General features: G+C 46.6%; 2 protein-coding genes, 2 non-coding genes and 1 pseudogene across 4 annotated transcripts; 2 read left to right on the top strand and 3 right to left on the bottom strand.

Annotated features, from left to right (window-relative positions):
- The first annotated feature begins 7359 nt into the window (after positions 1 to 7359).
- On the top strand, positions 7360 to 8220 carry LOC136482750 (uncharacterized). The gene is made up of 4 exons (XM_066479946.1): positions 7360 to 7540; positions 7631 to 7828; positions 7918 to 8091; positions 8169 to 8220. The coding sequence occupies exons 1-3, from the start codon at positions 7451 to 7453 to the stop codon at positions 7996 to 7998; spliced, it is 369 nt and encodes a 122-aa protein (XP_066336043.1). The 5' UTR covers positions 7360 to 7450; the 3' UTR covers positions 7999 to 8091; positions 8169 to 8220.
- Positions 8205 to 9032, top strand: LOC136480437 (uncharacterized). Its single transcript, XM_066477976.1, has 3 exons — positions 8205 to 8558; positions 8646 to 8855; positions 8940 to 9032. The coding sequence occupies exons 1-3, from the start codon at positions 8205 to 8207 to the stop codon at positions 9030 to 9032; spliced, it is 657 nt and encodes a 218-aa protein (XP_066334073.1).
- A 10059-nt stretch (positions 9033 to 19091) lies between these two features.
- Positions 19092 to 19165, bottom strand: LOC136484617 (small nucleolar RNA Z267). The gene has a single exon (XR_010766123.1). It is a non-coding gene; the product is annotated as a small nucleolar RNA Z267 (small nucleolar RNA).
- Positions 19166 to 19268: 103 nt separating this feature from the next.
- On the bottom strand, positions 19269 to 19354 carry LOC136484648 (small nucleolar RNA snoR122; annotated as a pseudogene).
- Positions 19355 to 19426: 72 nt separating this feature from the next.
- LOC136484621 (small nucleolar RNA R44/J54/Z268 family) lies at positions 19427 to 19516 on the bottom strand. Its single transcript, XR_010766126.1, has one exon. It is a non-coding gene; the product is annotated as a small nucleolar RNA R44/J54/Z268 family (small nucleolar RNA).
- Between the last annotated feature and the right edge of the window lie 3060 nt (positions 19517 to 22576).

The following is a 22576-nucleotide window of genomic DNA, read 5'->3' as shown; positions in this document are numbered from 1 at the left end:
AATTTCTTTGCCGGGTGCCCGGCGTGGCACCCGGCAAATTATTATTATTTTTTTGTTGTTTTGACCCTATTTTTTTGTGGGGACTTGCTACAGTAAATATATCCCTATTTCAAAATATGGGACAATTATGAGTTTTTTAACTATATTTCCTTAATTTTTTCCGTTTTATTGAATATTTCCGACTATTCCAAATTTGAACTGCAGGTACATGAAATAATGGAATTTGGTCATTCAAAAAATAGTATTCATGATATTTAGGCTATGTCGAGGCCGTATGCAGGAAGTGGCATGAAATGTCGTGCATCATGTTGTCGTAACATGACGATGTACTCGCGGGGGAAGTTTATTTAAATTATATAAAATCCAAACGATGTCCAAAAATCACGAAACTTGTCAATGTGTCTTGTTATCACATGTGGAGGCCCTGGTAAAAAATTGAGAAAGTTTCGAGCAAGTTGCGATGTCTGGGTTTTAGGCAGCCGACGTCGCAACTTGCTCGAAACTTTCTCAATTTTTTACTAGGGCCTCCACATGTGATAACAAGACACATCGACAAGTTTCGTGATTTTCGGACATCGTTTGGATTTTATATAATTTAAATAAACTTCCCCCGCGAGTACATCGTCATGTTACGACAACATGATGCGCGACATTTCATGCCACTTCCTGCATACGGCCTCGACATAGCCTAAATATCATGAATACTATTTTTTGAATGACCAAATTCCATTATTTCATGTACCTGCAGTTCAAATTTGGAATAGTCGAAAATATTTAATGAAACGGAAAAAATTAAGGAAATATAGTTAAAAAACTCATAATTGTCCCAAATTTTGAAATAGGGATATATTTATTGTAGCAAGTCCCCACAAAAAAATGGGGTCAAAACAACAACAAAAATAATAATTTGCCGGGTGCCACCCCGGGCACCCGGCAAAGAAATTTAAAAAAAATAAAAAATTCTTTGCCGGGTGCCGTCGTCACCTGGCACCCGGCAAAGGCCCATGACTAAAAAGGCCAGCCCATGCAAAGAAGCCTTTGTCGGGTGCCAGGTCATGGGGCACCCAGCAAAGAAATTTAAAAAAAATAAAAAAATTCTTTGCCGGGTGCCGTCGTCACCTGGCACCCGGCAAAGGCCCATGACAAAAAAGGCCGGCGCATGCAAAGAATCCTTTGCCGGGTGCCAGGTCATGGGGCACCCGGCAAAGAAATTTAAAAACAAAAATAAAAAAATTCTTTGCTGGGTGCCGTCGTCACCTGGCACCCGGCAAAGGCCCATGCCTAAAAAGGCCGGCCGACGCCCCAACCCTAACGTAATCCAGGAGAGCCGCGCCTACGTTCTGCCGCCGCCGCCGCCCTCGCGCTCCGCCGCGCCTGCGCCTCGCCGGTCCGCCGCGCCCGCGCCTCTCCCGTGCCTCGCCCACGCCTCCGCCCATTCCCGGCGACCCCGCGGCGCCGGCACCGGCGGCCCAGCGCCAGCGCGAGCCGCGCCCACGCTCGGCGGCGCTCGCCCCGGTGGCCGGCCGGCGCTCCCGCCCGGATCCGGTGGCCCCACGGCCGCGGCCCCGCCCGACGACCCCGGCGGCGCTCGGCCCGGCCGGCGCTCCTGCCTGGCCCCGGTGCCCCAGCCTCGCCGGCCTCGGTGGCCACGCGGCCCCACCTCGCCGGCCATCCCCGACGAGGCCGGCTGCCCGTGGTCCGGCCGCCGGGCTCCTCCCGCCGCCGGCCAGCAGTAGAGGAGGTTGGTGGAAGAAGGGAGGAGGAAGGAAGAAGAAGAAAAAGAAGGGGGAGGAGGAAGAGGAAAAAAGAGAAGGGGAGGAGGAAGAAGAGGAAGAAAGAGAAGGGGGAGGAGGAAGAAGAGGAAGGTGCCGACCCGACCGCCCGTCGATCCCCATGCCGTTCCGACCGGCCGTTGATCCTCGCGCTGCTGTGGTCATCCCCGCCGTCGTCGCCGGCCCTCGCTCTTGCCGTTCTTGCCGCCAAGGTAAGCCCTACCCTTGTAGTGTTAGTAGTAGTAGTAGTTAGTAGTGTTAGTAGTAGTTAGTTGTAGTGTTAGTAGTAGTAGTTAGTAGTTTTAGTTGTAGTGTTAGTTGTAGTAGTTAGTAGTGTTAGTTGTAGGGTTAGTAAATAGTAGTAGTTAGTAAGTAGTAGTGGTTAGTAGTAGTAGTTGTTAATAGTTAAGTAGTTCTTACTATTAGCATTGTTAGTAGTTAAGTAGTTGTTAGTAGTAGTGTTAGTAGTAGTTGTAGGGTTAGTAGTAATTGTTGTTGTACTACTTCAATACTTTCATGTGCATGGAAAGAGAACTAAAGTACATGGCTCCTCTTGATATATTGGTGGTTGTTGGCCTTCGTGTCCATGTTTGGTATATATGTGGTTGTTGGCCTTCGTGCCATGTTTGGTATATATGTGGTTGTTGGCCTTCGTGCCATGTTTTTTGCAGGTTTTGGGAACCTCCCCGTGCAGGGGAGGTGCTGCCAAAATTTTGAGTCGACACTAACCATTTTTGCCCTTTTTTGCAGGAGGAGGACCTGTGGGAGGGACTCGGCGACCCCGATCATCTTCGTCGGCGCTGCTGAGTCTTCCTACACCGCGTTCGACTCGCCACTGCACCGACTCTCCACCGCCCCGCTACCCAGACCTCACCGCCACCCTAGGTATAACCCCTCTATCCGTATGTGGTCTTTGGTCGCGTAACCTAGTTAGGTGTCTCCCTGTTCGAAAGAGATACGGTCGGAGATATGCGGACCTTTGCATATCTGCGACCGTATCTATTTCGGATTGTCCACGCTTTTTGGACAGCCCGCGGATGCGTAGTTGAGGTTAGTTTTCATGCTCCACTTCGGTTCAAGACGATGTTTTCGGCATCACCTCTCCGTTGTTCTCCGGATACACACTCTCCCTTGCAGGACGTGTATCGGGAGAACAGCGGGGAGGTGCTGCCGAAATTCCGTCTCGGATAGGAGCAGAGCATGGAAACTAACCTCATCTACGCATCCACGGGTGGGATTAGGACCTATCCTCACCTATTAGAGAGTAGGGACACCGCGTAGATGCAATTGATGGTCACCTGTGGTGATGTTATATATGCTAGAGGATGGAGGACCGTCAGTGGATGTACACGGGCCGGACAAGTCAGGGTGATGCCAGCTATGAATGGATGCAGAAGACCGATCAGTTTCTTGAATCGTGCATTTGGCAAGGCCGCAAAATTCCCGAAAATGGCTTTGTGTCCCTGCAGCAAGTGTGGTAACAGGAGAATGCTAGACAAGGAACTCATGGGTACACATCTGCACAAGAATGGGTTTACGCCGAACTACACCTCGGTGGGTCCACCATGGTGAAGCCGATCGTATGAGAGAGGAGGTGGTGAGACAACGCGTCGAGGCTTTCGATGCTGATGCCAGGGGTAGCAGACATGGTAGATGACGTTCACCAAGCACTAGTTTGCTGAAGGACGTGAGGAGGCGGAGATGCAGGTAGCCGTAGATGCGTTCAAGTACATGATGGACTCGACACAGAAACCCCTTCACGCTCATTCTGAGGTCTCCCAGCTGGATGCCATAAGTCGCTTGATGGGGTTGAAGTCCGATTTAAACTAGAGTCGAGAAGGCTTCGATAAGGTGTTGGCCGTGGTTGGCACCCTGCTTCCAAAAAACCATGTGTTGCCGAAGACCATGTACGAGGCACACAAGCTCCTTAAAGCACTGAAGATGCCATATGAGCAGATACATGCTTGTCCGAACGGAGTGTGTCCTATTTCAGGGAAGAACTCAAGGAGGCAAAGTACTGTCCGAAGTGTAAAGCCTCCAGGTTCCTGGAGGTAGAGTCTGGTGATGGTGGTGGCCAGAAGACCCAGCTTAAGATACCCGCCCGAGTCCTACGGCACCTTCCCTTCGTGTCGAGGATTCAAAGGCTATTCATGACCGAGGAAACCGCGAAATAGATGACATGGCACAAGAATGGCAAACGCTACCATCCTGACAAGATGGTGCATCCATCTGATGGTGAAGCATGGACCAGCTTTAATGATAAGCATCGTTTGAAATCCGATGAGGCTCGTAATGTACGTGTCGCGCTGGCAACAGATGGGTTCAATCCTTATGGCATGATGTCTGCCCCTTACACATGTTGGCCCGTGTTTGTTATCCCCCTCAATCTCCCCCCTGGCGTCGCCTTTCAACGACATAACGTGATCTTGACGTTGATAATTCCCGGGCACCCAGGGAGTAAGATGGGTGTGTTCATTAGAGCCTGTGATTGATGAGTTGATCAAAGCTTGGAATGAAGGGGTATGGACATACGACCGAGCTACAAAGGAAAGCTTCAAAATGTACAGTCTGGTACCAGTACTCCATGCATGACTTCCTGGCGTATGGGTTATTCAGCACCTGGTGTGTTCACGGGAAGTTCCCGTGCCCAATATGCCAGGAAGCTATGAGGTTCATTTGGTTGAAGAAGGGTGGTAAGTATTCGTCGTTCGATCAACATCGTCAATTCCTAGATTCCAACCATCCATTCTGACAGGACACCAAGAACTTTAGGAAAGGTGTCGCAGTCACGGACCCTAGACCGCACTTGAAGACTGGTGCCGAGGTTCATGCTCAGATAGATGCTCTCTTGCCCAATGAAGAAGGTGGTTTTGTGGGATATGGTGAGCAACACATGTGGACTCATAAGTCTGGCTTGACGAGGCTCCCCTATTTCGATGACCTCCTACTACCCCATAACATTGATGTAATGCACACTGAAAAGAATATCACCGACGCACTTTGGGCAACACTCATGGACACTGACAAGTCTAAGGACAACCCTAAGGCTAGAGTGGACCTGGCGACATTATGCGATAGACCACAGCAAGTGATGCGGCCTCCTACAAACGGCAAGCACTGGAAAAGGCCTAAGGCCGATTTCGTCTTGAAAACCGAACAAAGGAGGGAAGTACTACCATGGATCAAGGCGTTAATGTTCCCTGATGGGTATGCAGCGAACCTGAGCAGGGGAGTGAACTTAGGCACTATGCGAGTCAACGGCATGAAGAGTCATGACTACCACGTATGGATTGAGCGGCTTCTTCCGGCGATGGTACGAGGCTACGTTCCTGAGCATCTCTGGCTAGTGCTGGCAGAGTTGAGCTATTTCTTCCACCAGCTTTGTGCCAAGGAGCTATCTCGGACCATGGTTGCAAACTTGGAGAAAGTGGCACCTGAGTTGCTTTGTAAGTTGGAGAAGATCTTTCCACCCGGCTTCTTCTTGTCGATGCAGCATTTGATTGTGCACCTCCCGTATGAGGCACGTATGGGGGGGCCCGTGCAGGCCCGTTGGTGCTACCCAATCGAGAGATGTCTGAAGGCCGTTCGCAAAAAATGTAGAAATAAAGCCAAAATTGAGGCTTCCATTGCAGAGGCTTCCATTCTAGAGGAGGTGAAAAAAGTTACAAAAAATAGAAACAGGAGAAAATTAATAGAATGAATGGTTGGCAGGATAATCCACTCCCTCGCTACAATGTTGACGAGAATGAATCCAACCTTAGCCTTTTCCAAGGGCAACTCGGCAGGTCAAGTGGATCGACCAATAAGAGGTTGGAAAATGAAGAGTGGCGCATGATCATGCTATATGTGTTCCACAACCTACCCGAGGTGAAGTCGTTCATTGAGTAAGTTCTCAAAGAACTTGTTTAAATACGCTGTCACTATTCTCAAAGAACTTGTTTAAATACGCTGTCACTATTCTCGTGTGCACAGGGAATTTATTCGTGTATCCTGGCATCAACCAAGGGATCCTACCCCACGGCAAACCGACACCCTTCTTTCACGGGGTCCAGGAGCAGGGAGGCCCAATTTCATTTCTTGGTTCAAAACAAAGGTATTGTCCAATTTACCTCGTACCTAGTTCGAGATTCCGAGTTTCGCGTACTTAGTCCGGCAATCTTTCCTTCTTGCGCTTGCAGGCCCAAACCGATGCAACTATGAGTAAGGAGTTGAGACAGGTTGCAAATGGCTTCGAACAGTAAGGTGAAAGCTTATTCAGGTTATGATGTGAATGGATATCGCTTTCACACAAGAAGCTACGAGCGAGCTCGGCCCCATCGAAAAACCACTAACAGCGGAGTTTGTACTCCCGGCACTGATGGCCTTGAGTATCATGGCATAATTGAAGATATCTATGAACTTGAATTTTATGGTTCGAAACCTCTTCGTCTGGTCATGTTCAAATGCCACTGGTTCAATCCTCGACTAACGAAACGGAGCCCTAATATTGGTCAAGTCGAGATTCGACACGATTCCATCTATCAAGGAAAAGATGTCTTTATTGTGGCGGATCAGGCCATGCAGGTTTATTATTTGTCATACGCATGCCAAGGCAACAAGGCTCTTCAGGGTTGGTCTATTGTGCACCAGGTATCGCCACATGGTAGACTAGCTATCCCAAACGATGAAGATTACAACTTCAACCCAAACACATATGATGGAGAGTTCTATCAAGAAGATGGGCTACAAGGGAGGTTGGTGATAGACTTAACCGAGGCGATTGGAATGGAAGTAGACAATGAAAGGGTTGATGACAAGGAAGAAGGAGATGAGGTGCAAAATGCCAAGGACATAGAAATGCTTGAGCGATTACATTTAGATGATGACGATGAAGGCAACATTGAACCTTCGGACAGTCTTGTTTATTTGGACAATTTTGATAGTGATGACGAGACATATGATCCAGATAATCCCAATAATGATGATTACTTCTAATACATGTAATACTATGTTATTTTGTAATCGTGTTTTGTTTATTTACTTAGCATCTATTTCTAATACATGTAATGATGTCTTGTTTGTTTCTTTTTAATTGCAGGTGATTGAATAAAGATGGCGGGCGGCAGTGGGCCAAGGAACGTGAACTCGAGGTACCAGAGGGCACGTCAGGATGCAGATGCCGGAGAGAACGCATCGGACGGGAGGAGGCAGAGGGCCAGGAGCAGCGGTAGCGGGAGCGGCAGCAGGAGGGGCCGGCCTCCTCTAGTCAGGCCGCGTGACATGCCGGAGGAGCACCGTACCACGAACTCCTCAGAGGACGAGTAGGTTCTGGCAACAGGACGAGGTTCGGGCGACGGACAGCGAGGGAGAGGCACAGGACGGCGGCGAGGCCGGAAGTAGTTCCACTGCCTCTGTTGCGGCTAGCCCCTACTTGCGAGGTCCCTCAAAACTCCCTGGGCCTTCGCTTCTTCCCCTACGCCCAGTGATCCGCCCCCAGGGGGATAGGTAACTAACTTTAGATTTAATCACAGCTACTTCATATAACCTGTTGAAAATTGTTAGAGAAACTAATAATGTTTGTTAATGACTTGTGCAGGCACTGGGAGGTTGTGTCGCCTGGTGACTCACGCAACCCCAACCACATCTTGGGGCTTGTGTGCAGGCACTATTACCCCAGCATTGTCACGCACAAGGGGACTATGGGGCCGGCCAAATCGTGGGACCACTACAAATCTGCCCCCGACGCAGATTATGAAGACAAGCAGGAGCGGGTCAGGAGAGAGTTCTGGGTAAGTCTCGTTCGCACAACTTTGATCAATACATCGCATTCATTTGACACTTTTTGACATAATGAATTGATACATTGTGTCTGTCTGCAGACTTTTTTTAGGTGTGAAGAGGGACAGGAGGAGAGGGCGGAGAAGAACTTGGTGAAAAGTGCCAGGAAACGCATCAGCGACATGCACTACGAGGAGCGCCTCACTTGCATCATCAAGTACTACGCCACGCGACTTGGTCAGAAAGTCAGCAAGACACAGGCAAGACAGATGCCTCTGACCCGGGAACAGTACATTGAGGTAAATGAAGAAGAATAATACTGATTCGTTTTGAGATTAAGTAGCTTTCATTTGGTCATCTTACATCTCAAATTCTTTATGACATGTAGATGATTCCATGGTGGTGCGAGTCCTTTGCCGACTGCTGGGAGATGATCGTGGACAGGTGGTTCACAGAGGGTTCTATCTAGGAACACGAAGCCCACCGGGAGCGGGCTTTGCAGGCGACAGGCCCCACACACCACCAAGGCAGCCGCAGCCTCAGCGCGTACAAGCAAGCTTGGGTACGTGAATTCATTTTTAGTATTCTGACGCTCCATTCTGCATGTTTCTTCTAATCATCTTGTTGTCTTTCTCGCAGTCGGCGTCGCATGGTGGCCAGCCTTTGTCCACGTTCATGGCGTATGGACTGGCCCGCAAGGGAAAGGCGACTTCCGCTGTCACCTTCAGCCCGGATGACCCACCCAAGTCGTACAGCAACCCGAGCACCCACACCCGCATCAGCTCCTACGCGTCGGACGCAAGGTCGGTCCAGGGGCCAGACTGGGATCCGAGCACCGACAACATTGATGGCACGACTATCATGAGGATCGGACAGGGCAAGAAGCATGGGCGGTACTGGCTTGGCGATGGCACCCTTGAGTCTGGCTCTGTTCCCTCCCTCTCCCAGATCCGAGCAAGTACCCCGAGCGGAGGCCCGGCCATACGCCAACGGCCGTCCCCTTCACAGCAGCGGGTCGACGCACTCCAGGTTAGTCCAGTTTAACTCTTCGTACATTGATCTTTACATAACTTAGTTACCTTTACATTACTAAAACATTCGATTGAAATGTTGCAGGCCGATAACGAGAGGATGGCACAGGAGCTGCGGGACCTGGCGGCGAGGACCGAGGTGGCTGAGCGGGAAAGACAAGCCGAGTGGGCCGAGCGGGAGAGACAGGCCAAGCAGCTGGCGGAGATTACGATGTTCCTGCAGAACTTTGGGCAAGTGAACGGTGTATCTGTGCCGATGTTCGCTCCAGCGCCGCCACCAGTTGTAGCTAGTCCAGTGAGTATGAATCCATATTGCTTCGACTAGTGCTTTCATTAGATGACCCACTCTAAGCGCCTGAATCTCTTGTCCTTTATGCAGCCTCCGCCGGCGGGTTCGAATGACCCATCTCAAGCGCAAGCAGGCGGTGCCGAGTTTCCTTCGCCAGACACTCAGTTTCCTCCCCACCTTTAGTTTGTATCTCTTTTTCACCGCTTGATGGACATGTGATGCACTGTGATCCACTATCGACTTGTTTCGATGGTAATTGGACCTATCATGTTTGTGATGTCGTGTATGTGAGGTATTGTATTCGCGATGTGATATATATGTGTGGGATTGAGTTTGTGATGAGATGGATGTGATATATATGTGCTATATTGTCTTTGTGATGCTTCAGATGTGATATATATCTTTTATATGCTGTGTTTGTGATTATAGAATCAAAAAACAAAATAAAAAAAATTAATTTTTGAGGCTTTGCCGGGTGCCCTGGCCCTGGCACTCGGCAAAGCTGGGAATTCTGAAAGGAATTCCCAGCTTTGCCGAGTGCCAGGTCCAGGGCACCCGGCAAAGTTTTTTCAAAAAAAAATCTTTGCCGGGTGCCCCATGACCTGGCACCCGACAAAGAAATTACGAAAAACAAATAAAAAACTCTTTGCCGGGTGCCCCCACGGTGCGACACCCGGCAAAGAAATTATAAAAAAAAATAAAAAAATCTTTGTCGGGTGCCTCCCCGGCACGGCACCCGGCAAAGAAAATTTGAAAAAAAATTAAAAAAATCTTTGCCGGGTGCCTCTGATATGGCACCCGGCAAAGCAAGGGATGACGGAGCCGGCGCCGTAACGACCACTTTTCTTTGCCGGGTGCCGGGTTTGCACTCGGCAAAGTCTTTGCCGGGTGCTCGATAAAAAGCACCCGGCAAAGAAATCTTTGGCGACTAACTTTTTGCCGGAGGCTCTTTGCCGAGTGCAAAGTAGCCTTTGCCGGGTGCATTCGGCACCTGACAAAGCGCCTGAATCCAGTAGTGCTGTTGAGCCACAGGTGTCAGACTCCCGAGAGGATTTCTCGTTCCTGTACACGGGGGTATTTCAGTCCGTTCAATAAAAACTGACAACTCAATCACGGCAAACTTCGATAGATCTCACTGTAAGGTCATATGAGAAAACGAAACTTCGAGGGAGGTCAAATATGTAAGAAATTTTGTTTCAGGGCCAAGGAAGAAAGACAACTTTAAATAAGGGCCAAATAAGAAATTTTCTCTATTAGATAACAAGGGAACTCATGTTACACTTGCCTCCAATTGTTCGCTCAAACTTTCCAACTTTTCTTCTGGACCATCCTCACGTAGCTTCACTTTAGCGCAACATCCGGTACAAGCACAATGATTAAACCTAAAAACAGTACACCATGGATTACAAAAACAAGATATAAACGATTCTAGCGCGGAGATGTGATCCTATGATTGCATGAGCGGTAAAACAAACTAAAACTAAGCTACGGTGAAAATATGACCTTTTGGAGTTTTATATGCTTAAATCATAAAATTGACATTTTAAATAAACTAAATATTTTTTTCAACAATAAATTTAAATGACAAAAAGGAATTATGGCAAGATATCAAGGGCTAGCAAGAAAGATGACAACGAGGCGCAGGAGAATAAAAAGAACATTAGTGTGCTAAACGGATATTTATAGGAATACTGGAATTATATTTTAGAAGGAAAAGAAAAGGTACACGGCATCAAGAAGATATCATTACCAAGATAAACAACAAGGATATACTGGAATTGTATATTTTTATTGGAATAGAAAAGAATGCATAAATGACATGAAAATGATGGAGCGCTGACATGATGAAGGATAGCCTACGCAACATGTATTGGGAAGGATAAATATCAGCAAACTGATGTCGCCGAGGACTAAAGCAACATGCATGATGCCAGGCTGTGCTAATCTGAGCTGAGAATTACTGAAGGATAATAAAGTGACTTGAGTGGACATCACGTGCTACGTTCCTGATGACAACAAGGATTAAATAAATGACTTGAGCATTGAAATTTGTCTAAGGTATTGTATATATATTGGCGACGTTTTGATTCCTTGAATAATACATGCACCTGCCATTACTTGCCGGCACAGAAAGGAGGTCCAAGGGAAAATGAAATTGACTTAGCACTTGATTACAGAGAGCACATGCACGCCATCAGGTGCATGCTACTTCCAGAAGGCTGTTCATGTATGGCAACAAAGATATTTCTGCACACAACGGTGATGGCAGTTTCAGTTCTTGCAAAATAAAAGGCACCGTAGATATTACTGGATTCAGGTTCTTTGCCGAGTGGCTGAGGCACTCGGCAAAGGCCTAATTGCACTCGGCAAAGTCTTTGCCGAGTGCGGCACTCGGCAAAGAACACACAGCAAAAAATTAATCGGCAAAGACCTCTTTGCCGAGTGTCTTTTATCGGGCACTCGGCAAAGGCTTTGCCGAGAGTCCCAGTGGCACTCGGCAAAGAAAAGCGACCGTGACGGCGCCGAATCCGTTGACGGTGGCTTTGCCGAGTGCCAACCCTGCAGGCACTCGGCAAAGATTTATTATTTTTTTAAAAAAAATTCTTTGCCGAGTGCCCACTGGCCGGTGCTCGGCAAAGTTTGATTTTTTTAAAAAAAAAATTCTTTGCCGAGTGCCCTCTGGCCGGCACTCGGCAAAGTTTGAATTTTTTTTTAAAAAAATTCTTTGCCGAGTGCCCTCTGGCCGGCACTCGGCAAAGTTTGATTTTTTGTTTTAAAAAAAAATTCTTTGCCGAGTGCCCTCTGGCTGGCACTCGGCAAAGTTTGAATTTTTTTTTAAAAAAAAATTCTTTGCCGAGTGCTCTTTGGCCGGCACTCGGCAAAGTTTGATTTTTTTTTAAAAAAAAATTCTTTGCCGAGTGCCCTCTGGCCGGCACTCGGCAAAGTTTGAATTTAAAAAAAAATCTGAAGCTCCCATGTTACTCGCTTTACTCCTTGCTTTAACCTGCAAATGAACCAAACAGCACAAAAGAAAATAAGTAGCCAATAATGAACTAAAAGAAAATAAGTACCGAGTAATGAGCTTAAATAGATCTAACAATACCTAGGCTAACAAAAGCTCTAATTAGCATTTGAAAATCCACTAAGCTCCAAAACTATAAACTGCTAGCTCTTGAAACCAAACTGCAAGTACATGCAAAGCCATTTCAACTATTTCGTTCTGCCTTCACTGAAAAGCATGTACTGAAACTGAGGTAATTTTGCAATTACAGAGACAAGCTAACTACCGACACAACCTGAGAAGTGAGAAGCACAAGAACTGATGGACCAAGACAACCTGAGAAGCACAAGAACTGATGGACTTGCACCTGTCCTCACCGAGTTCCAAAACCCAAATCCAAGCAAATGAAATAAAATAAGTTTCTGAACAGGCCATTTGACATTGCTAACAACCTTGCAAGTGAATCATACATATTCGAATCAGATTGTTATATGGCAATAAAATAAGTTTAAATTTACCAAATGCAAGCAGTCAGTTCTTACTTCTGACTTTATAGTTTACAGTCCTATCAATAACGTCTACTTTCAATGCAATTCAGAGGCAAGGATAATGCTTGTTTAGGTCACAGTTTGAGGAGATATCAGTCAAGATTTGTTGTCTTTGCAAACCTTGAAGGATTTTATAAAATGTACTCAGATCATGAAATCTATTCTTTATAATATTCAGGATGTAGCTAGCGACATTTCCTCATTTCCAAATTGTGATGAAATTGATTATTTGGTACTCAACCAAAGTCTACACCCATTGAAAATATTATTTAAGATAATTGTCATGATCATACCAAAATACAGAAAAAAAAATTCAAATCTGAATCCATAGAAAGACAAGGCAAGTTGTTGACCCAATATCATTTGAGAAATAACATTTAATCTGATAATTGCTGGAACTAGTAATACCTGGACAAGAGAACTTACAAATTATAGCATAGCTATTGCTGATTGTTGTTGCTGAAAAGAAAAGAAAAGAGCAAAGCACTAAGCTTCTAAATCAAATAGAACAGAAATAAAAAATAAAAAGCATTCCCTACATGCAGAGTTATTTATGCAGAGTTATTTAGACAGGTATGCTAAATAAGAGAATGAGCAGCAGACCATATTGCACATATGGTTAGGAAGTGCTTTTTTACTAGCATAAGAGACGTATGCACCATTGGAACAAACATGACATTTCAATTTTGGTACAAACAATAATACTGCTTTAGTAAAGTTTTTTAAATTGCGTAAAGTTTCAATAAGCAGTAAGACTTAAATACATGTTTCGCTTATGATAACATGCTGATCTTGTGAGTATCCTGGGTGTTCCCGGTGAAGGCGATGAGTTTCCGATGACTCCGGCAGGACAAGCCAGCATTCCCGGTGAAGATCTGTTGCTGTGTGATGAATGACTTGATGAACTCACGAGGCAAGCATCGCCACCAGGGGCGGATCCAGGGCCTGGGCTGCCCGGGCTGCAGCCCGGGGCGAGTCCATGTAGCCCCTGTAACATATGTGGTGTTTAGCCTAAAAACTATGATCTTAATTAGACAAAAGGACGCCTAGAAAGCAAGATCAGACTGTTTTGAACGTGAATCAGCAGCTCAGCCCGGGGCGCAGCCCCGTTCTGGATCCGCCCCTGATCGCCACCAAGACACGAGGGCGTTGATAAATAGCAAATCTATGAGTGTGGTAGGAGTCTTGCCTGCCTTGACTCATTTCCATTGTTGCTAATGGAAATGTTAAAGTTAAACAACTAGTACATTGAAGCGTGTAAGAACACTGTACCATAGCCAATCTATAGCGTCGAACAATGGTCGCTAAAACATAATATTAACGACCAACAATTGGTCGGTATACCACGACCAACATTGTAGAAATAGACAAACTATTTACCATGGTCAGGTAACAATGCTATCTTTGTGGTGTTTACTACAAATGTAAGCTATTCCCCAAACAAACATTGGATCTGCACACATTAAGAATAATACCTGATATATGGTCATTGCTGCCAGCTCTATCACAAAGCATACTGAAGCCCACTGCATCACCAAATCTATAAATAACCCAGAAAAAATATGGATGAAATGCTAGCGGATTTACCTGAACCATGTATCCAGTCATTTTTAATATTTAGTTTGCAACTCTGAACACCTGCAGAAACATCAGTACATGAACAAAAGCTGTAATTAAGATAAGAACTTATTACGACATTGCTAGTGAACATGTACAATATTTAATCCATTAGCAATCTCACCATAATAAATCTACTCTGTACATTTGCTTTCTGATAATCTGAAAGAGGCTTCTCAAACCTTATTATTATTCTCTAGATTTTAATATATGCGATGGCATCTTGATGCAGAAAAATACAAGCCATAGCTCTAGTCTTTTAAGCACAATTCTTTAAAATTATTGTGGCGGCAATAGTAGGAGAATCACCTGGATTTTAGGAGGACAAATGATTAAGGAGAATCACTTGAAACTGAAGATCCATAGAAATACAGTGCTAATTAGTTACAAACCGGTAATGGTAGCAGGGAGAGTACATAAACACAGCAACAGTTCACTGAGATGAACATTGCAGATCTCTTCCTTTTTTTGTAATGTTTCGGATGAAGTAAGGGGTTGCAGATACATTGTGGCTGATAGATAGAACATGAACATATATCTTGTTCAATTTGTGTAGATTGCTGAATATATATTCTAGCATGCTTATGCTCACTTAACTCTTTACCAATATGTGCTTCTAATTTGGTTCATGGTGGCACCACAATAGTAGATTAATAACAGTACATAAGAAAACAGTTCCTGAACTTTGTACTGATACGTGCTCATATCTATAATTGGAACTGATTTGTTAATTTACCCTGCAAGTGATTTGGATAGCTACATGTATTAACCAGATACTTTCTTGCCTTTTTTAGATCTATATATGATGAACATCATCAGAAACATATATCTTGGCTGATTAAGCCGGGGTTAATCCCTAAATAAAATTCTAAAACATGCTTTTGGCCTGAATAATAAAAACAAATGACAGAGCTTGTATGCATCCCAACGACTTATAGTGGTTCGACATCATTAGCTGTTTGTGAATTGCGATTAGACGCACTCGTTAGTGCATAGCAGTAGAAACAGATTAGATCAGATCGAGGCACGCAAGCAGTATAGGCTAGTAGCATGATTAGATCGAAAAAATAGAGGTAACTGACATGTACGTTCTGGTTTAGGCGTGCGCAGAGGTCATCGTCGTTCAGCCTGGCGAGGTCGTCGCAGGACTCCATGGCGCGCTCGAGGTCCCGCTCGTAAGCCGGCACTCCTTGCTGCTCTTGTCGGAGAGGTCGCCGCATGCGGCGGCCACGGCCTCCTTTTCCTCGACGCTCTCGACGCAGCGGCGGAGGCCGCCGGCGTTCATAACGGCTTCGGCCTAGGCAAGGAGAGGAAATGGATGACGAATCAATAGCGAACGGGAGGAGAGCAGAGAGAGTCCTTGTGACTCGTGTACCTTGAGGAGGTCGATGCGGTGATGGGCTACGCGGAGGTCCTCGAGCGGGCTCCGGCGAGATGAGATCCGATGGCTGGCGCGGCCCGGTGGCTGGCGGGCGCGGGGCGGCCACGGGCACGGCGCACGGGGACGGGAGGGCGGCGCGCGGCTCGGGGGTGGGGGTGGGCCGGCGTGGCCGCGGAGGGCGGCGCGCGGCGCGGGGGCGGGGGCGGGCCGGCGTGGGCGCGGATGGCTGGCTGGCTGTCTGAGGCTTGGACTGCCCGGCCGGCCGAAATAGGCTAAGTGCCCCACCCGCGCCCTTTGCCGAGCGCCGGATCAGGGAGGCACTCGGCAAAGGAGGCAACTTTGTCGAGTGCTCCGATCCGGCCGTCGGTAAATTTTTTATTTTTTTAATTCCTTTGCCGAGTGCCCCTGCGAAGGCACTCGGCAAAGAGGAAATTTCTAAAAAAAAATAAAAAATCCTTTTTACCGATTGTCTTATTTATGCACTCGCCAAAGAGCCCCTTTGCCGAGTGCCATGCCCCGGCACTCGGCAAAGTTTTTTATTTTTTTTTTGCCTCTAAGTTTTTTGTGCAGCCCTTTTAAAGGACTAGGAACTCCTCAGAATTTGGGGACTTTTTGTGACTTTTTGATATATTTAGTTACTTTATTTCGTTTACTTGAATTTTTTCGAAAAATATAAATTTGAACTGCACGTGGTTCGAATAATGTAATTTAATGATTCGAAAAATGATAGTCATGTTACTGAGTGTAGTGCGAGGCCGTATCCAGGAACGGACCCGAAATTTCAGACATCTTGTTCACGAAACATGACCGCGAACTTGCGTGCGAAGTGTTTTTAAATTCTATAAAAAACAAACGAAGTCCGAAAATCATGAAACTTGTTGAGATGTCATGATATCATATGTGGAGGCTATGATAAAAATTTTAGAAGATTTCATGTACGTTGTCACGTACGATGCTTATAAACCAGGACATCTCCACATGTGATATCAGATCTCACATGTAGAGATGTCCTGGTTTGTAAGCATCGTACGTGACAACATACACGAAATCTTCTAAAATTTTTATCATAGCCTCCACATATGATATCACGACATCTCAACAAGTTTCATGATTTTCGAACTTCGTTTGCTTTTTATAGAATTTAAAAATACTTCACACGCAATTTCGCGGACATGTTTCGTGAACAAGATGTCCGAAATTTTGGATCTGTTCCTGGATACGGCCTCTCACAACACTCACTAACATGACTATCAATTTTTGAATCATTAAATTCCATTATTCGTAGTACGTGCAGTTCAAATTTCTATTTTTCAGAAAAATTCAAGTAAACGAAATAAAGTAACTAAATATATCAAAAAGCCACAAAAAATCCCCAAATTGTAACTAGGAGTTCCTGGTGCTTTAAAAGGATTGCACAAAAAAATTGGAGGCCAAAAACAAAAAAACAAAAAAAACTTTGCCGAGTGCCGAGTGCCGGGGCACGGCACTCGGCAAAGGGTGTCTTTGCCGAGTGCCAGGCATAAGGCACTCGGCAAAGAGGGTTTTAATTTTTTTTAAAAAAAATTCTCTTTGCCGAGTGCATCCACAGGAGCACTCGGCAAAGAAATTATAAAAAAAATTAAATATTTGCCGAGTGCCGTGCCAGGGGCACTCGGCAAAGTATTTTTTTTTAAAAAAAAATCTTTGCCGAGTGCCAGACCTGAGACACTCGGCAAAGAATTTTAAAAAAAAATTATATCTTTGCCGAGTGCCAGATCTAGAGCACTCGGCAAAGAAATTTTTTTTAAAAAAAAATCAAATCTTTGCCGAGTGGCTAACAGCAGGCATTCGGCAAAGAAGGCCGTGACCGAACACCGTTTCGCGGGCAGCCTATGCCGAGTGTAGAGATTTTGCCGAGAGTCTGGCACTCGGCAAAGAAGTCCTTTGCCGAGTGCCCTTGTTTGCCGAGTGACCGGCACTCGGCAGAGTGCAATTCTTTGCCGAGTGCCCGATTTTTGACACTCGACAAAGAATTTTGCACTCGGCAAAGTCTCTGTCCGGTAGATTGGCACAGAATGGACTAACTCCGAGGTTTTGAGCTCTGGTCTAGGGATTTCTGTACTGGGTTATTGATGGAAAGAAAACTCAGGCTGCTAGTTTCCAGTTCCACGGAGCGCTATGATGGCCGGCGCTAAACAGAAAAGGATCAAAACGACAACAAATTTAAGGAGGATGTTTCGTTCTCACCAGCGCTTGATATTTGACGACCAAGAGATGATGGATGACGGCGTGACGAGGAGCTGAGGAGGCCTCCCATGCCATGCGTCCTGGTGTTTCGGCGATAAAAAGAAGATATAATTCATGAGCTAGCTAGCAGCCTCAAGGGGAAATCAGCGACCATGGAGCCTCTTACCAGCACTGGGAATGTGGTAGGCACCGGAGAGGTGCTCCGGCGAGCACGGCGAGCGACAAGATGCGGGTCACCACCCACAGCGAAAACCGGCGTGGCGGATGCGGCGTGAACTTGCGGTTCCCACAGAAGAGGAGGGAGGGCTTGTGGTGCTTTCAACTGGGAGATCGACGGCGGTGATGTGGAGCTCGGTAATGGCGGGCGACGGCGATTGAGGGCACTGCAGCATGGGGGAGAAGAAAAGGAGCGGCCGGGTGAATGCGGGGTGCTCTGGCGAGGCCACAGGCAGATTTTATATGGGCGGAGAGGGAGTGGAGAGGCCGGTGGTGGAGCTCGAGTTGATGACCACTACGATTGACGTTTTGGCTGCGATGCTCGAAGGTGGTGGAAACTGATGAGTGATGAAGTGGGCACCTATAGTTGTATTCCTTGATGAGCTTGACGGTTCTGCTATGAATTGAATGAGCACATGCAAGAACTCTGGAAGTCATCCGTGGTTACTGGGAGAAATCCACAGCGTCAGCACAAGGTAGATGAAAAGGTCGCTAGCAAACATGCAGCTGCATGCGCTTGTGCATCAATGCAAGCAGCATGCATGTACATAATGGCATGATTGACGGGATGCACGGTAAAGAAGGAAGTGATGTGATAGAAAAAGATAAGAATAGAAGAAAAATATAATTAAGCTTGCTTGCTAGCAGAACGTGGAGGCCTGTTTGTTTTCTTGTCGACGTGATTCACTACTACACAAACTTTACTGGAGGCGGGCGTTTTCGGTTTCCCGCGGCGGGCAAAGCCGTCCGCCGCGGCCTAGATGCCACGGTAAATCGTGGCTTAACCGCGGCGGGCGGCTTTGCCCGCCGCGGTTAACCGATTTACCGCGGCGGGCGGTGTAACGTGCCCGCCGCGGTAAATATACTTTTACCACGGCGGTCACGTTACACCGCCCGCCGCGGTAAATTATTTAAAAAAACAAAAAAAAACCCAGGAGCCCGTCGGTGAGCCCATTCTCGAGCCCACCGAGGAGCCCGTTCCCAGCCCAATACCAGCGCCACCGCACCTCGCTGGATCCGCCGCCGGGGTCTCCTCCTCGCCGTATCCGCCGCCGAAGAGGTCATCCTCGCCGGATCCGCGGCCAGGGAGGACGACCTCGCCGGATCTGCGGCCAGGGAGCGCAGATCGGCCGGATCCGCGGCCGTGGACGAAGAGGAGGCCGGACCCGCGTCGTGGACGACGAGGGCATGACACGAAGAAAAGATCGTCGAGATTATTGAACTGATAGGATGCAACAACGATTATTGAAGTGCAAATGCCTCAGATTTAAGTTTATTTCACAGCGAAAACGCTACAAAGTATATTTAACACCATCATAGGCAATTTGCTCGAGATAACTTATCAGACCAAAGGAAAACAGAACCAGAAAGAGAAAAAAACAAACAAATTAATCAAATTCAAAAGAAAACAGATTGCAGATCTAAAAGTCTGCCTCAGTGAGTCAGTGGTAGTGACAATTTGTAGATCGTCATGGAACAATCCGATAATACGTGCATTTGTTATGCATCATCGGCAGCCAATTACCAGGAAGAAGAAACAGATCTCGGAAGAAATACAGAGAAACGAGATTTGGTTTTGGGGAAGCCAAAAGCATCAGAGAGATTCCCATTGAAGACTTAGTCTATCACGCCCAGAAAAGGGTTCTGATGTCCCTGTCTTGTTCTCATCACCTGCTCCCATCTAATCCCAATCCAAATCGCCAAGAAAAACGATCAAAACAGTAACCAAAGATCCGGAGAAAAATCGGAAGAACATGCTGAAGCAACACGGCACAGCACGGATCGGAGCCGCTACCCGCAGGCCGAATCGAATCGAACGAGGCATGGGGAGGTGGCTGCGGGGGATGGGGTGGAGGAGCAGTGAGATAGTGGAGGGGATGGGGAGGGGGAGTGAGAGAAGAGGGAGGGGCGCTGCCCTACTTGCCGGCTATGGAGAGGGAGAGGGAGAGGAGGGGCAGCGCCGCACGGGGAAGGACTGAGAGAGAGGGGAGGGCGACGACTGATTGAGTGAACGGGGATGAGTAAAACCCTAACTTTCGGTATATATACAATGAGCGGATATTGGGCCCAGATGGGCTGCCTGCTAGGCCACTATTTACCGTGGCGGACCTTATAATATGCCCGCCACGGTAAATAGATTTACCGTGGCGGGTGTCTTAAGACGTCCGCCGCGGAAAATATGGTATTTTCCGTGGCGGACATCTTAAGACGCCCGCCACGGTAAATCTATTTACCGTGGCGGACAAAAACGTCCTCCTCGGTAAATAAAAAAGGCCCGCCTCGGTAAATCATGGCCATTAATCGCAGCGGGCAAAAATTGTGCCCGCCACGGAGGCTATTTTGGTGACGCTGCGCAAATTCGTTTTTGTAGTAGTGATTATGACGTACAAAGGATTAAGTATATAGACAAAGGAAATATATATATGAGAAAAGAAGAGAGGAAACTGAGTTTGCGAAGGACATGGATATTTTTGTTCAAGGACTAAAATGTGGTCACGTGGTGAGAAATGAGATGGGTAATGGAGCAGATGGACAAAGAATTGGCATGAGATTAAAAGGATTTTAGTCAAACAAGGATTAAAGAGTTTGACTATGATTTTAGAAATTATATTTAAATTACTTTTCAAAGACATTAAAACTCAAACTATTTTTTGAGAGCTTTTTAAATCATATAATTTGAAATTCATTACTTTTTTAAATAGAGCAAAACCAATTCGAGGCTTAAATGAGTTTTTAAATTCATTTTTCACTCAATAGAATTTAATGCCCTCAGTATGAATGCAACAAACATATCAAATTTAAATTTCAAATGTTTAAGGAAAATCACATTTTCACTATTTAAATTCTAAATAACGTAATTTAATCTTGGAAAATTTTTGGAAATTCATGAGATCGCTTATTTTATTTAGTGTATTATATTCACAACCCAAAATCAAAATTTTGGGGTGTGACAATGCCGAGGAGAGGGGCCTCGACGCTATGAACCAAATGCATGAGGAGATCCAAGAAAAGAGACGCCGAGTCGAGGTGCATCTGCGTGTGGTCAGATAGAAGGCAGACCAAGCCAGAGAGGAGCTCAAGAGAATGGATGAATACCTTGCAGCCCTCGACCCCCGCAACCCCCCTCGCTTCCACCCCTGCCACCTCCACCCCACCACCACCCTAAACCCTAAACCTTAACCATATACTTGAGCACAACAACCCACCTCTACCCCCGCCATCTCCACCCCCACCACCACCCCTTCGCTTCCACCAGATCTACCCAGAATACATTCCCCCAGCCATACAATACCAACCCCAAAGAAACCCACCCCCGCCAATGCCTTACGACCTGAAATCTCCCCTAACCCAAATACTGAAAACCAAAAGCTGGCCACTTGAATACAAGCCACAAAATCTACCAAGGTACGATGAAAGCTTAGACCCTCGCCAATTCATAATGGCAGTGGTAGCAGCAGGTGGGTACGAGTACACCATGGCAAAGTCTTTCGTAATCATAGCATGAGACATCGCCCAGAGCTAGTACAACAACCTTCCACCAGGATCGATGGACTCATGGGGAAGCCTCCGCAAAAAAAAAATTGTGCACAAACTTCAAAGGTGTTAACTCCTCAACCAACAATCCCAAGGAGCTATTTACCTGCACTCAATCAGAGAGAGAACCCTTTCAAGGTTTCTGGCGAAGGTTCGTTCAGCTCAGAGCCAGAACCCCAGGCATAACTCATGAAGCAATAATCCTAGCAGTAGTCAACGGCTTGAGGCCAGGCCCATGCTCCTCAAGGCTCGCAAGAAACCCTCCAAAAACCATCGCTGAGTTGCATGAAGTTATGGAGAAATACGATAGAGCAGACATAGTATTCCGATCCAAAACCAAAGCTCAGAGAAACCAACCTCACCCACCCCCAAGGCCGTAGCAACACAACCAGTACCCTCGCAACGACCAAGTCAATGTAAACACCATATAGCCACACCTCTGCACCATCAAAAATAGCAACAAAACACAAGATCTCAACAAACCCCCACCAATAACCAAAACGACAACAGAGACCACACTCAAAATAGACCCTCGCCAAGAGACCCAGCAAAGCTTTACTGCCATTTTTGTGGCCCAGGAAAGGGGCACGCGACAAAACAGTGCACTTGTTTCACGAAGGGAAAAGAATACCAAGAGGCGCAGCAGGCTACAGCAGGGCAACCAAAACCCATGAACTACACAAGAAGACAACCCACCACCCCATTTCACTACACACCAGTAAACTATGGCATAACTTCACAACTCCTGATGAGGACATCACTTCTTCAGAGGTACCCGCTGATCCTCCAACCGTCATGCAAGGTCCAATGACCCGGGCTCAAAAGCGACAACTCAATTTAGAGGTGAGCTCGTTCTTAAGCGATACTTTTCATACTTTTGAGAATAGACTACTACCTAATGATGTTATCTTGCTTAGGAACATTGGAGAGGGTCATGAAGGACTTAGAGGAAGTGGTGGAGGTGATGATGACCAGCAAGGACGTCCAACACAAGCCGGAGGCCCAGTCCAACAAGAATTCGAGTCTGTCTCGGCATCCAGGACCAGTCTGCCTTAAACTGGTCGCCCAGGACGCATCCGGACTCCGTTTTCAATGCTCCACATATGGATGGAAAGCTATTTTGATAAGAAAGCCAATCCAAGTTGTTTCACGTCAAAAGCTGTTCGGAATCAACAGGAATCATCGAAATAAGTCAGCGTCCAGA

The sequence above is a fragment of the Miscanthus floridulus genome, chromosome 9 (assembly GCF_019320115.1).
Source record: "Miscanthus floridulus cultivar M001 chromosome 9, ASM1932011v1, whole genome shotgun sequence".
In the NCBI taxonomy this organism is placed as follows: Eukaryota; Viridiplantae; Streptophyta; class Magnoliopsida; order Poales; family Poaceae; genus Miscanthus; species Miscanthus floridulus.
This window is presented reverse-complemented; position numbering and strand designations above follow the sequence as displayed.

Excerpts from the sequence above, each read along its gene's own strand:
- LOC136482750 (XM_066479946.1), top strand. The coding sequence starts at position 7,451 with ATGGGGCCGGCCAAATCGTGGGACCACTACAAATCTGCCCCCGACGCA. Across the intron at positions 7,541-7,630 it reads GGGTCAGGAGAGAGTTCTGG|ACTTTTTTTAGGTGTGAAGA; the intron begins GTAAGTCTCGTT and ends GTCTGTCTGCAG. Across the intron at positions 7,829-7,917 it reads CCCGGGAACAGTACATTGAG|ATGATTCCATGGTGGTGCGA; the intron begins GTAAATGAAGAA and ends TATGACATGTAG.
- LOC136480437 (XM_066477976.1), top strand. The coding sequence starts at position 8,205 with ATGGCGTATGGACTGGCCCGCAAGGGAAAGGCGACTTCCGCTGTCACC. Across the intron at positions 8,559-8,645 it reads AGCGGGTCGACGCACTCCAG|GCCGATAACGAGAGGATGGC; the intron begins GTTAGTCCAGTT and ends GAAATGTTGCAG. Across the intron at positions 8,856-8,939 it reads CACCAGTTGTAGCTAGTCCA|CCTCCGCCGGCGGGTTCGAA; the intron begins GTGAGTATGAAT and ends TCCTTTATGCAG.